The following is a 14469-nucleotide window of genomic DNA, read 5'->3' on the forward strand; positions in this document are numbered from 1 at the left end:
TATATTATGTAAGATAAATCGTTAAAAATAGGAAAATACTTAAGAATATAAGTAAGTAGTCTAAACGTAAAATACTCTATCTTGTGATATATTTTTTATACATTTGAATAAATAAAATTAGGAATAAATTAGTTTTTTCACATGTGTATTTTATTTAATCCTTTGCTTGTATGGCAATTCTATTATTTACTTACTAGTTTTAGGTTTATCTAGTTGTACCTAGGTCACACACAAACATAAACTCTCGTTTAAAAATATTTATCGACTAGTTCAGTTCTTTGTTTCATAAATTAATTTAAGTACTAATAATTATATTTTTATTAGGCATATGCTATGTATATAGTGTGAAATTTTATCAGTACATAACTACCTTATGGTATGTAGATATCCGATATTACCGCCAACATTTGCTATTGAAGATAGCAAGGCAAGACACAACATCTCTGATTTTTGTATTTATTTTACAAGACATGATTCTGCATGTCACTAGCAGCTGCCTTTGGGTCGACCACTCATAAAATTCCACCTTATATATTATTCATTAGGAAAGCTTCGGTACCTATATCTATTTACAAATCTTCTAAAGGAGATCCACAGCGCACGTTGTAAAAGTGATCACAGACCTGGAAAAAATATAATAAAATAAGTGACTGTTATACCTTTGCGAAAAGTAATAATTATAATGAGTAAGTAATGAAAGTGAAAAGTATAGAAAACTATTCATCATCATTATTCAATAAATTATTGATAATTTAATATTAATAATATCATATTAATAATCTAACCATTCATTTAAATATAAACAGTTCATCATTGTTACTTATACAGCTTATACTACACTCACGAGCAATGAAAAGGTTCCACTGAGAAAAGCACCAAATTATTCCTAATCGAAAATGGCTAGCTTAATGGCGCCTTTTGCAACATTGAAGTACATTTAACAGAGCATCAGGATATTACCAACTCAAAACGGTAATATTTTGATGAAATTTTTGAAATGTTTGAAAAAATTGGGGTTGTTTGGGGTCGGCATTTTGTGAATGGAACGTTTTCATTGCCCGTGAGTGTATGAGAGACACTCAGTCGTCGGCCTTCCTCATGCAGCCACTACCGGCTACCTGCCTAAGGTCAGTGCAGCAGGCCAGAGGGCGTCCCACGCTTGCCTTTTCGTGGTTACTCACCTGGAACTGTTCATTGAAGAGGGTCCCATTAGCACACAGGTCGGTGCTGACCAGCTGTTGGCGCCAGCAGAAGTGGAACACCTGGAAGAGACAGGTGTTTCAGGCACAGGTATGTTGGGGGAAAACCATACAATAAGTAGATTCTGCCGTCCTGAGAGGTGACTCTATCTTGATGAAATACGATGTTTTGGAAAAGTTACTGCGCTAACCACGACTATCTCGTTGCATTTATTTATTTATTTATTTATTTACATTGGAGTACCAACAACATGCACATAAAATCATCTTATTAACATTCACAAATATACTTAAGTCTATACATGCATATTAATTATAGGTACCCACATCATTCATTAAATAAAATCTTAATTAATATCTAACAATTACGATACATAATTCCAAAAACAATATCAATATAATGGTAATTCTTACATGCAATGCAAAACAAAATTAATTTAATTAAAATAAATTAAATTCATTATTGGGAAAAAAAATTTATACATTAATTACAAATTTCAGAATATAACTTATTTAGGTACTTAAATTGAATTTCAATCAAAAAAACTTAATTTTAACAAATATTAATCATTACAATAATAGAATTGGTAGCTACTTGTTAATATTGCTATTAATATAGTACAATAAATTATTTATCTATTCTATACATAATATTATTATTTCTTATAAAAGTGGTTGAGCAATTTGTTTTTCAGGTTACTCTTACCAAATATGTCTAGATCGGGTATTTTAGTGGTAGTAAAATTATACTCCTGGCTCATTCGGAAGAGTGGTGTTTGCTGTCCGAGGTTAGTTTTGGTTACCGGAACAAATAATATTTTTGAGATAGGTTTTCTAGGAAGATGGTATGGGACTGATATGCTTACATTCTGAAGGAGAAATGCAGAATCGATTCTACCTTCTATCACCTTTCGTAGGAAGTTAATGTCATTCACCATTCTCCTATCATGCAGTGTGTTCATTTTGTAAAATGAGAGACGCTGATCATAGGGCTGGCGATGAGAAATACCCTGAGAGAGGAAGGCCAAGTGTCTAGTGAATGCCCTTTGTATGCTCTCAATCTTTTGGGAGTGCACTGAATAGGTAGGATTCCACACAACACTGGCAAACTCAAGGTGACTTCTCACCAATGCGTTATATAAAATTATTTTAGTACGCGGCTGGAATTCTCTAGTATGTCGTCTCAGAAAACCTAACATTTTAGCTGACTTCTTAACAGCGGTTTCGATGTGCGAAGTAAGGGTAAGTTTACTATCCAGTATTACGCCGAGATCACGCATTTCACTTACTTTTTTATGACCGCTCCGTCGATGCTATAATTAGATACTTGCACATTTCTTTTGCGTGTATACTTAACGTGATAACATTTTCTGGCGTTAAGTAACATTTTATTTTGATCACACCATTCTTTAATTCTATTTAAATCATCCTGTAGTAATTCAGTATCATCATCACTTTTAATGGTTTTATAAAGTTTTAAGTCGTCAGCAAATATTTGGAACTTAGAATTTTTAATTTCATGAACAATGTCATTGATAAAAATCAAAAATAAAAGTGGACCTAAATTTGACCCCTGTGGTATACCAGAAACAGCCATATACTCCCTGGATAAAAAACCGCTAACTGATACAGACTGTGATCGGGAATTAAGGTATGATTGAAACCACATCAAGATGGAGCCATACACTCCATATGATTCCAACTTTTGAATCAAGAGAGGATGGCTAACTTTATCAAAAGCGCTACTAAAATCGGTGTATATACAATCAACCTCTAGGCCCTTGTCTACTTCCATGGATACGTCTGTCAAGAAAGAAATTAGGTTGGTTTCAATTGATCGACCCTTGCAGAATCCATGCTGATTTGCCGATAGATAATTATAGATGTGATGCCTAAGTATAGGACATACCATAGATTCAAATATTTTTGAAAAACAAGATAGAATTGATATAGGCCTATAATTTTTTACATCCGTTTCGATTCCATTTTTATAAATTGGAACAACTCGGGACTTTTTCCACTCATCAGGAAATACTCCATCTTTTAGTGACGCATTAAATATTATTGCTAAAGGCAATGCGAGAGCTGAACTACATCGCTGCACAAACAAGGCAGGTAAACCATCAGGCCCAGCTCCTTTCTGAATATCTAGTTTTTTTAGTTTTAGAAGCACTTCTCGTTCAGTAACATACATTCGACCAAATGCTCTATCTGAGGAGTGTGGAGCTTTAGGTAAGTATTGGATGTTACTACCACTATCTTTAGTGAATACTGAGGAAAAGTGATCAGCAAATAATTCAGCTGAATCGGTTCCAGATTTGGCCGTGGAATTTCCCAGTGTAAGTTCAGCTGGTAGAGTAGAAAGGCCACCACGTTTATTTCTCAAGTGCCGCCAAAATGACTTTGGATTCTCAGCTATGTTACATTCAATTTGTTTACTATAATAGGCGTAACATTGCTTCAATATTTTTTTACATCGGTCGCGTAGTAACTGGAATTCTAGTTTGTCTCTAGGGTTGTTATATTTTAAGTATTTTCGTCTAATCTTTTCTTTTTCTGCAAGCAACTTTATAAGTTTATTATTGAACCATGTCGGGTAGTTTGATTTAATTCGTTTTCGTTTTGGTACATGTTTTTCAATGAGTGATTTAATTCTCTCATACAAAACAGATACCATCTCATTAACATCCTTACAAGTATTAAATGTAGTATTCCAGTTATTATCATTAAGGCCGGATATGATAGAATTATAGTCTGCTTTATAAAAGTTGTGGTCAAGTCGAGGTTTTGGTTTTAAAAAGTCTATTTGATGGAATTGTAATGAAAGTAGTAGTGGTGGATGTTTTTTATCGATTTTACTTATAGGATCCAATGCCTTAATAACCTTAAAATTAAAAGAGTTGCTGAAAATTAAGTCCAATATTCTATCGTCACAATTTCTGATATAATTAAATTGATTGAGACTATTCAACGCAGTAAAGTCAATCAAGGCATGGCCGAGATTGCTATCATAGTTAGAGGGATTCAATTGATTCGTTTGTGAATTTAACGTCCATTCAATAAATCCTAGATTAAAGTCACCCAATATTATAACATCATCCACCTCTGACATAATATTACTCGAATTATCAAGAAAATTCCGGAGTGCATCCAACTTAACCGGTGGGGGCAAATAAACTACACAAATGGCAACAGTGACAATTTCACTATTTATGTTTAGTTCTATTTTAACCCATAGATCCTCCGAGCTGCTCTCCCATGAGGGAACACGTATTGATTTAATCTTATTCGAAACTGCTTACATTATACCACCACCATCTTTTTTAAATGCATTAAACGTACCTATACATAATTATAATACTTATAACAGTTATCTTTAAAAAACTTCGTATTTCGTGAACAAAGAGTAGGTAACTTAAGGATCATGAAATCTGTAAGTATGGCTGAACCATTTTTTATAAAACTTGCCATAGTTGCCATTGTAGTAAGCTGACACCGTCTATTAACACATAGGCTTCATTTTTATCCCGGAATTCCTAAAAACCTTTTAAGGCAAAGCTTGTCTATAATACTCATAAAACTTCCAAACCTGACAACCCGCATCGACATCAGCATAGTACCCCCGCGCGCGCCCCCCGCAGGCGAAGGGGGTGAGCGGGGGGCGGGGGTACGCGGGGTGCAGCGGGGGGTGGTGCGGGAGGTGCAGGAAGTGGTAGTAGTCGACGGGCTGGGATAGGGTCAATGCGGCTAATGCTGGAAGGAATTTTAAATTCAGGATAATTTTAAAAAATTCGTTTTGACAAAAATAAATTTAAGCATCCTGGCGGGAAATACGCTCATTTAATGTACTTAGAGGTAAGGTCTACTTTAATTTTCTTAAAGTTCTTCGAGTAACGTTTTCAAATTCAAATGAATAACTGCGTAAACTATTCAACATCTGACCATAAGTATGACTTAAGACTAAAGAATAGCAAAATCATTTTCTTGGCTTAAGTTTAAGTATAATTAAAATCTAACTTTTTTTTAAATAAAGTAAAAATCAGAAAAAAAACACTTACCCAAAAAGAACACAGCTAAACGTTTCAGCATATTGGAACTTTTTAAATATTTAATTTACGAGTACCTAATCTAAAAGATTTTTTTGCTTAGGTCAGTGGCCCACGCGCTCCAGATACAGATTAAAGACATCACATGTGTAACAGTAAGTAATCCTATTTGAAATTAGAATGTGGTATTGATCCGTGGACGGTGCTATGCCGTAAGGCTAGTTTGTAAGTTGCTTTAAGATTTATTTAAAAATGGACTATGAGATATTATTGTAAGTGAGAGAGATCCCACGAACGAAATGTAGCATGTTAAGCCCTACGGATGATGGTGGATGGAAGACCTAAGACCAGGTGGCCTGTAGGGGCTGCATGAGAAATTTTAATGAAGGTTGAGGATAGAGTGGCTTAGCGCTCGTTGGGAGTAGCCTATATCCAGCAATTGATGACTACGGGCTGGTGATGGTGATGATTATTGATGCCATAAAAATAAGTCACGTACTAATTAATTAATACTATTTTTATAGTTTTATGTTCATAAACCGTATAAAATCCAACTTTTTCAATGGAGCTTAAGTAATGGCTTAAAAGGTACTTAGTACGGATATTAGTGGTCATCGAAAAAAAAAAATACTTTTAAACCACATTGCATGAAGCCGTCCACAAAGATCGATAGATCAATTTTCGCGCACAAATCGAAGGCCAGGACAACTGCACCTGACCTTAGTACTTGCCTCGAGCGTTGTGGTGCGCCACTATTATCTAAGCAGTCGATTTAAACTCAATAAAACTTTACTTTATACTACTGTATGTATATTGCCGTGTCATTTTATAATATGCCAGAACATTTCATTGACAATCCATACGCCGTTTACATAATGCCGCGGCAAATTGAAGAATTTAGTTCTGGTTTTTACCACGCGCGGCGCTGTTGATAACAACAACAAAAATGGCGTCAATTAGTGGCTCTGTGACTCAATAAATACTCAAAACAGTGTAAATATTACGAGTGTAGAAGCATTTTCACCAAATATTTGTGACTTTAAAGTCATTTATTACAGTGCAGGAGCAGTAAAAAGGCCGTAAACAAACGACCAAGTTTTTAAGGTTATCCCGCACCCAAAAACTACTACGTTATCCATAGATTCCGGTGTACGGAGGACACATGCAGGATATTATTTTAGAGCTTCATAAATGTTTTAGTAAAGGGTTTAGCGTTTTTCTAAGTTTAGTGCATTCGGGCACCAGTGTTTGTTTTTAACTGGAAATGCCTAGTTTTATTGTTCTGTACAAATGACTACGTTTTTTATTTAAGTGTATCTTTTTATTAAATATTTAAAGTTATGTAGTACCTGCTTAGGTACCTACTTTAAAAACAAAAGTAAAAAGTCTTACTTGAAATCCTGAAATAAAGTTAGATTTTTCCATTTGTTCTAAGTTCAAACTGTGTTTTATCATGGTCACCCTAAAACTGCAATTATCGTCGAAATCAGAACGATTGAACGAGTTATCAATATGCCTTCGGCAAATTACAAAACAGCGAGCGTTTGTAAACTGACGACGCCGTATGTAAACGGCGAGATCATACAAATTGGCTGCGACATTAATACGAAATAACATTAACTCATGTCAAATTGAGAACATTTTACATTTTACACGTTACATTTTGAATCCGAAATTCGTTGTCAAAACAAGTTGGGATGGGCATCGATCGTGATCGTAGGGTCAACTAGCTAGGGAAGTCGACTGAACTGACTGTTCAGGAACACAACGTTTAAGAACTCTATAATAATAACTTTTAATTCCATAAAAAAATATTAGGCGTTTCATAGCCCTTTACTGCTTTAAGGGTGTGTTTTCAATAGTAAACGTCGATCTAAATAGTTTTCTACTCGAAAACTATTTAGATTACAATGGTGGTCCTACACTCGCAAGTTCAGTTCACATTGAGCGAGTCGTGCCCCGGGGGTCACAGGGTACCGGTAGCAGCTGGGGAATGTACACTGTAGGTCACAGCTGCCGAAATTACAGCCTGGCTTATACAGGGTGTATAATAAAGAAAAAAAACATGTATGAGAAGGTTATCGTGGTCAGAGGAGGGTATTTGGATGTATAATTCTTATCCTGTCGGTGACAATCACTTTTTAAACTACTAACTAAACTACACTACTTTTCACAACTAAAGGTTGTCTGGCACAGGTAGCTTTAAGTGCTAAGGCCGCCTTTTGTACTCTAATAAGTTACAATTTGATAATGTTAAAATGTTAAGTCGCTGACTGCCAGAGTACGGCAAACGTATAAGGAAGGTGATGGCCCATGGCATAAGTAACTAGGGAGATCCTGTTTCTTCTACATACTTATGTATTTTTTTGTACATCATAACTGTATCTAATAGAGATTGCTAGGATAGATCATAAAATATAAGTTGGTATGTCTATTGGACAGATAGCTAATAGGGTAAACGAGATCCAACTTAAACATAGCTTTACTATATCTCCTACCTTATTTGTAGGTAGGCCTTATAAGTCCTAATACAGTAATAGCATAACTGTATCATGTGTATCATGTTTCTAAGACATAAGTACCTATACTTACTAACGTAATTTTATTCAGTAATAATGTGAACTATGGAACCTACTACGACCTCATCCACCTACCTACGATCATAGGTTATTAAATTACATGCATACATACTAAAAATTTAAACAAGTGATGTCTCTACTCTATCTAGTCTAGATCTACACGATATTGCAAAAGTAAATTCAGCTACCTACATACAAAAATTCAGCGATCTGTAACTTATGAGAAACAGTCTTACGGCTTTCTTGTATGCTTCTTCTCTTTAGACTTCGCAACCTTTTCGAATTTTAGTAAGATTTGTCGTCTATAATGGTCCTGAGGAAGTTCAATTTCGTCTTATTTTTGGCTAACCGTAACATACTCAGTAAATAAACCGCTTACGTCACTGTCAATGTCATTGTGACATTCATTACAGTAATGTCAAAACTGTCAAAGTCGCCAGCTGTTTTCTTGATTTGATTCGTGTGTGTCATAGACCTACTACCTCTAGACTGGCAATCGCCGTGTGCACTATTCTCTTTCTCACTCAAACCATAGATGTTGCCGACAAAAAAATTAAACCTAAATATGGGGAATTTAACTTATCATAATAACAAAAACAAAACTTGAGTATATCGTCGGTTGATAGGAAAAAGACACTAAAGGCTAATTTTTCAATAGCCAGATAAAAGTTTTGCTGCGAAATAATTTTGATGCTGTTGCGTCTTAATGTTTCTCAATGTTTGTATTACCCAGATAACATTTATCTGAATATTGAAAAATCAGCCTTAGTGAGTTTTTCCTGTCAACCGACGATATAAGAAAAAAAACTTTACTCATACTTATTTGATTTCAATATAATTATTTAATATACACAAACTGAGTGGATTGTATGATTCATTGTCTTCGTCCAATCGAAACAATCCTCTTCAAAATGTGCCGAACACAATTTTTGTATGTTTCTTTGGTTCCCAATTTGTGCGACCGGTAATGTCTATCCATTTTCTTGATATTTTTTTTTCTGTCGGAAACCTATGAAGCAGAGATAAATGGATGAGCATGAGCATTATAATCGTGGGCCAAATATGTGACGGGGTTTTTTTAAAGGAAACACGCATTTCGTATCAATACAATAAACTTTATATTATACAGAAGAAATCACACATAGAAGAAAAAAACGAAACGAACGTTTCCTCACAATGAGAGGCACCTCATTTGAAAGAGGAGAATGACTTCTACAAAATACAATCTTCACAAAAACCGAATTCGTGCGCCCCATTTGTAAACCCAACCCAAGTCCGTTACAATTTCTAGTATTTTCTTTGCATACTATAATATTTGTGGGTAAAATAAATTTTCAATAACTTGCAACACCATGTGATTTGTTATGATATGGTACCTCGTAATTTTTACTTAAAACTGATACTAAAAGACCTTACAGTATTAAAATTAGTATCGTTTTATATTAAAATCGAGCCAATAGATAGTACTATGATGAATGTAAGCTTGTTAAACTTGATAGTATCTACTTACATGTGAAAATATATCTCATCCATCATTCCATCGTGTTTTCGTTCAATATGCTCTATACAACCGAACAAAATCCACCCACCCATGTCACACACTCGTTAAGTGATGATAATAGTCTAATAAACTTAATAAACACCCACAAATCACTTGCAAATCAAAAATAAATAGCATTTAGAAAATTTTGTTGTAACTGTCAGCCTTTGTTTGGCAAAGATTTTTCATTTGTTTCATTGTTTGGCACAGAGAACTGACGTAAACAGGCGCCACAGCAAAAAGGACAAAAAACATTTACAGCTTAACGTTTCTTTCTTACGCTTAATGTAGCTAAGCGTCTCTTTTTCGCAATGTCAGAACTGTCACGATTATACCCCTGTGGTGTGTGTGATTCGTGTCGTATTTGTTTGTGAATGTGTAAATTAAATCAAAAATGCCTCTTATAATAATTTGTGGAACGCCAGTTAGCGGGAAAACCTCTCGAGCTGTGGAACTGAAGAAGTTCTTTGAAACAGAACACAAGAAAGCCGTAGTAATTGTATCCGAAGATGAGGCGATTGCGAAGTTAGGTTATGAGAAGAACACAGCGTATTTGGACTCACAAAAAGAGAAAAGGATCCGGGGATACCTGAAATCTGAAGTTATAAAGCATATAGGCAAAGATAATGTCGTTATATTGGATGGCAGTAACTACATTAAAGGTAATCTTTTTTTATTCGCTAAAATTGTTATATATTCACAAGCAGCATCACTTGGTATTGATCATAAAGAGCGTGAATAAGCTCACAAATGTACTATAAATTATCATATTATATTCACAAAAACTGTAATCCCAAAGACATGAAAGACAATTTGCATTATAAAAGTAAAATCGAGTTAAAAGTAAACACAGCCAAACAGTTTGATTTCACAATAAATAGCCCTTTAAAATCTGCTTCAGGTTACCGTTATGAACTGTACTGCGCGTCAAAAGCTTCAAAGTCTACACAATGCACCATATACACCATCCGGAACCATCAAGAGGCATGGGAGGCGAACCTTGAGAGGACAAACCGTAGCATGAACACTGGAGAACAGGTGGCTGAAGTCTCTTATACACAGGAAGTTTTTGATGCTTTGACTAAATTAAGGTCAGGAAGAATTTCTGTAATTTTGTATATTGTTCATCATCATGTATTACACTCATATTCATATAAGGCCCGGGTCTCCTATTACGCGCCGTAGGTCGCATCCAGCGCCACGCCGTAGGCCGCGTCATGATGCTCACTACATCTACGCGCCAACGTCGGCGTGTGAGGGAGACCACATCAGTACATTTCTATAGTAGTGAGTATTGTGACGCGGCCTACGGCGTGACGCTGGACGCGCCCCTCGGCGTAAATAGGAGACCCAGGCCTAAGTATGTGTACATGACCATAAGTGTTATATGTGATGCATTGAATTTACATTCCTATGGAAAGAATATTCAAATTTTTCTGTATTTTATTTTAAAGAGAATGGCATCACAGCTCCCAAACTTGTTACTGTGACCTATGAGATTGATTGTGATGCCCCTTATGGAGTTTAATCTCACTTCTTAAGTCATGACATGACTCATGACCAGTTGTTTTTTAAACCTTATTTATTTCACTGCTGGGCAAAGGTTCTCCTTGGGTCTTCCACCTATCCCTGTCAATGGGCACGTCATTCCAGTAATAATAATATTATAACTTTTTATGACTTCTAAATACTTACAACATTGGTAATGATTGAACAATCAATGAAACACCTTATTTTCCAGATTTGAAGAGCCAAATTCGAACAACCGGTGGGACAGCCCACTGTTCACAGTGCAACCTACTGACAAGTTGGATCTGGATGCCGTCTACAAGGTGCTGTTCGAGAAAAAACCACCCCCTCCTAATATGAGCACACAGAATGTAAGTTTTTGCAGTATTTTTAAATTCATTTTTACACATTTCACATTGTATAATGTATGAAGAACAAAATCAAGGTGATTTCTTGCAATTTTATGAACGAATGATAAGCGAGGATTTGGAGTGTGTCCTTGCAATAGACAAATAGCAGCCAAGCAGCATAGCAAACATAAAAAGTATCTTCCTTGTATTGGCCAAGTTTCAAACTTTAACATAATCATTATTTTTATCATACATCATCCATATTTTTTAAAACAATCATATTATTATTTACAGCCACCATTATCATCAACGAATTTCCTCTACGAGCTCGACAAAACCACGCAAGCGATCTCACAGCACATCCTAGAAGCAAAGAAACTAGGAATAGACGGAGAAGTGAAATTCCCTGATTACCCAGGCTGTATGCTAGAAGCTGGGTTCACACAGAATGTCAACCCACAGAATTTACTGAGGTTACGAAGACAGTTTCTGACGTATGCTAAAATGAACCACTCGAATGAAGCAGCCAGCACGATTGGTAGATATTACATACAGTATTTGAATAAAAGTTTGGTTGATTGAAGATTTTGATTTGGCTTTTTAATTACTAGCTTTCCCGTCTTTTTCAACAGTCTGTATAGCAGGGATATTGTGTTAAGGACCTTAAAGTTAAGGTAGGTATATAGTAATGAAACTAAAGTAGTTTATAAAAACATAATGTAATTTATTAAGAAATACATTTACATCTTGTTAATGAAATCAAATGTATACCAACAAGCTAGGTACATAGTTGACTACAGTGTAATATGTTGGCGTTTTAGATCAGATTCGGTTAGGTTGTTAAGTCGATGATACTTCCAGCATATTTTTTTTTTATATAAATTGCCATTTTATATTTAAAAAAAGGTACATACATAAAGCTGTAGCTACAATACAAATATCCATCAATATACTTAATAATATGCTCAATGTAAGTAAAACTATGCATATTACAACAATCATTTTCAATTTTTCATCAACAATTTTTAATACTTTTCCTTTAATACATTTCTTCATTCGAATATACACTCTACTACGCGGTGATAAAACTGCTATTTGTTAATGTCAACGACGTAAGGGCGATTCTGAAATCACAATGACAATCTACAACGATCACTGTTTTTTTTAATTAGCTTTGCTTTATCTAGCCTTATGCAAGTAATTTTTTGCTGATGGTTCCTATCTAATTCAGTGTTTTATGACGTCAGAACTGTCCATAATACCTAGATACCATATCGTTCCGTTACTAAGATACAAAAATCGATCGTCACCATAATAATTAAGAGCTGCGCCCACCATGTCCTGTCGCAAGCTACTTTTGTCCCTCGATAAGGACTAAGATCTAGATCGACGAATAAAAGTACGTACCGAGGGGATAGTACCTACCTGGTCTGCACAGGCCTTTATATATATAAAACTTTTCAAATCCCTCCTTCTAATGACTTACAACATTACAGCGTAATTTATGATAAAATACAGATCAAATGCCAGGTTGTTATAATGAGTTCTTTTTTACTATTATTTTATACTCGACCGAATTGAATAAAATATACCAAGATGTGTATAAAAAATTGTGGAATATAGATATTTGTTCAACAACAAAAAACATATTATTAACAACATAAAAATCTAAAATACTTAAGTGTTTTTGTAATAGTAGGGATATAAAGGAAATAAAATTGCCTTGCAGATAAAATAATCAATCCATTATTTATGGATAAACCTAATTTGTATGTTCATCTAAAAAACATTTGACTATGGAATGGATATCGGTCAAGCACTAAAACAGTTTAACAATATTAAATATAATGTATAAGTACCTTAAACACCTACATTTTGTATTTTAATTGTACTCCTAATAGTAAGTAGTTGTTGAAGCTTGTTTGTATGTTATACAAGTTGTCAAAGGCAGATCATGTTAGAAATAATTATATCCTTGTGATCAATCATTATTGATATAAAGACAATACAGTCATAACATTCAAATACTTAAACTTAATATTCGAGTTTATGCGAGATGCACTCCCTATTCAACTTACAGGTAATAGGGTGTCCCATTTTAAGCGGCACATAAAAAATGCTTCACAAAACGTATCTGAACAACTTTTGACTCACAGATTTTGGAATAGAGCGAAAAATTTTCGTGAACAAAAACGTTTGCAAAAAAAGTTTATGTTATGCCGGAAAGTTGTTCAAAATTACAAATTATGAGACCCGATTTTGGATTTCTAGCGTAAGCTGGGAGTAACTGAATTATATTAATTTTATCTATGGAATGTTCATCTATTTGTGTTAAATGCTATACTATACATATACATATACTATACTATACAAAAATATAACTTACCAACTATCTTACAAATCTACAAAGAAATCACAATAATTCCAATGGAAAAACACAAAACATAGAAAACTAATTCGCAACTACAAAAAACAAACTTATCGCTCAATAATATCACAAATAAAAATAACAAAACTTAATGTTAACATTAAAATAATAACATAAATATTAAATGCAAACATAACATGGCATGTTTTAGGAAACGATTCATAATTTACAATTATTTTTTTCAGTTACGCTACTAGAAATATTTTGATAGGGACACTTATACGATAAATTATTTAGATTCAAATATCTCATGTAAATTTAAGTGTTAATAAATAAATATTAATAATATCTGCAGACATCTCTCACACGGCCTTAAGTCTTGTCGTGTTACATATTAGAAAGTTAAAAAAAAACACCCAGATAAAATAAAAATAAAGTCACCCTGTTAGTGTCCATATCAAAATATAATAATATTTGTAGAAGTTGTCTGGATAATAAATATTTACCCTAGAATGTGCTTACAGGTCAAATGTGAGGTATATAAGTAATCTTACACATCTAATATGTTGTGTCATATTATGCTGGGCGTCTATTTACTTTGTAAAGTTTAAGTTATAAACAAGAGTGGTATAGTACTTATATCATCTGAAATCCAGCCTAACAAACATTAATTTACTCCACATTCTAATACATTCAGCATATTATGTTATTTAGTATAAATACTTTATATAGTATATATATGCCGAGTTGCAGAAAGGGACCTTAAGCTAATGTCGACATTAAATCTATGTCTGTCTCTTTCTGTCCGTATACTGTCAAAGCAAGGCAGCAATACATTTAATGCCGACTTTAACTTAAAGATCTTTCTGCAACTCAGT

The 14469-nt window shown here is 34.2% G+C and overlaps 2 protein-coding genes across 2 annotated transcripts; one reads left to right on the top strand and one right to left on the bottom strand.

The window, feature by feature from the left end:
• Positions 1-477: 477 nt before the first annotated feature.
• LOC105385678 (U-scoloptoxin(01)-Er1a-like) lies at positions 478-5366 on the bottom strand. Its single transcript, XM_048622013.1, has 4 exons — positions 5258-5366; positions 4789-4952; positions 1182-1262; positions 478-623 (listed from the first exon to the last, which is right to left on the bottom strand). Exons 1-4 carry the CDS (start codon positions 5286-5288, stop codon positions 570-572), a joined length of 330 nt encoding a protein of 109 aa, XP_048477970.1. The 5' UTR covers positions 5289-5366; the 3' UTR covers positions 478-569.
• A 4343-nt stretch (positions 5367-9709) lies between these two features.
• LOC105381316 (protein KTI12 homolog) lies at positions 9710-11814 on the top strand. Its single transcript, XM_011551015.3, has 4 exons — positions 9710-10026; positions 10266-10455; positions 11106-11244; positions 11518-11814. The coding sequence occupies exons 1-4, from the start codon at positions 9759-9761 to the stop codon at positions 11803-11805; spliced, it is 885 nt and encodes a 294-aa protein (XP_011549317.3). The 5' UTR covers positions 9710-9758; the 3' UTR covers positions 11806-11814.
• The last annotated feature ends 2655 nt before the right edge of the window (positions 11815-14469 follow it).

Source organism: Plutella xylostella, chromosome 2 (assembly GCF_932276165.1).
Source record: "Plutella xylostella chromosome 2, ilPluXylo3.1, whole genome shotgun sequence".
Lineage (NCBI taxonomy): Eukaryota > Metazoa > Arthropoda > Insecta > Lepidoptera > Plutellidae > Plutella > Plutella xylostella.

Excerpts from the sequence above, each read along its gene's own strand:
- LOC105385678 (XM_048622013.1), bottom strand. The coding sequence starts at position 5,288 with ATGCTGAAACGTTTAGCTGTGTTCTTTTTGG. Across the intron at positions 1,263-4,788 it reads ATGTCGATGCGGGTTGTCAG|GTGTTCCACTTCTGCTGGCG; the intron begins GTTTGGAAGTTT and ends TGTCTCTTCCAG. Across the intron at positions 624-1,181 it reads TCTTCAATGAACAGTTCCAG|GTCTGTGATCACTTTTACAA; the intron begins GTGAGTAACCAC and ends TATTTTTTCCAG.
- LOC105381316 (XM_011551015.3), top strand. The coding sequence starts at position 9,759 with ATGCCTCTTATAATAATTTGTGGAACGCCAGTTAGCGGGAAAACCTCT. Across the intron at positions 10,027-10,265 it reads TGGCAGTAACTACATTAAAG|GTTACCGTTATGAACTGTAC; the intron begins GTAATCTTTTTT and ends AATCTGCTTCAG. Across the intron at positions 11,245-11,517 it reads CTAATATGAGCACACAGAAT|CCACCATTATCATCAACGAA; the intron begins GTAAGTTTTTGC and ends TATTATTTACAG.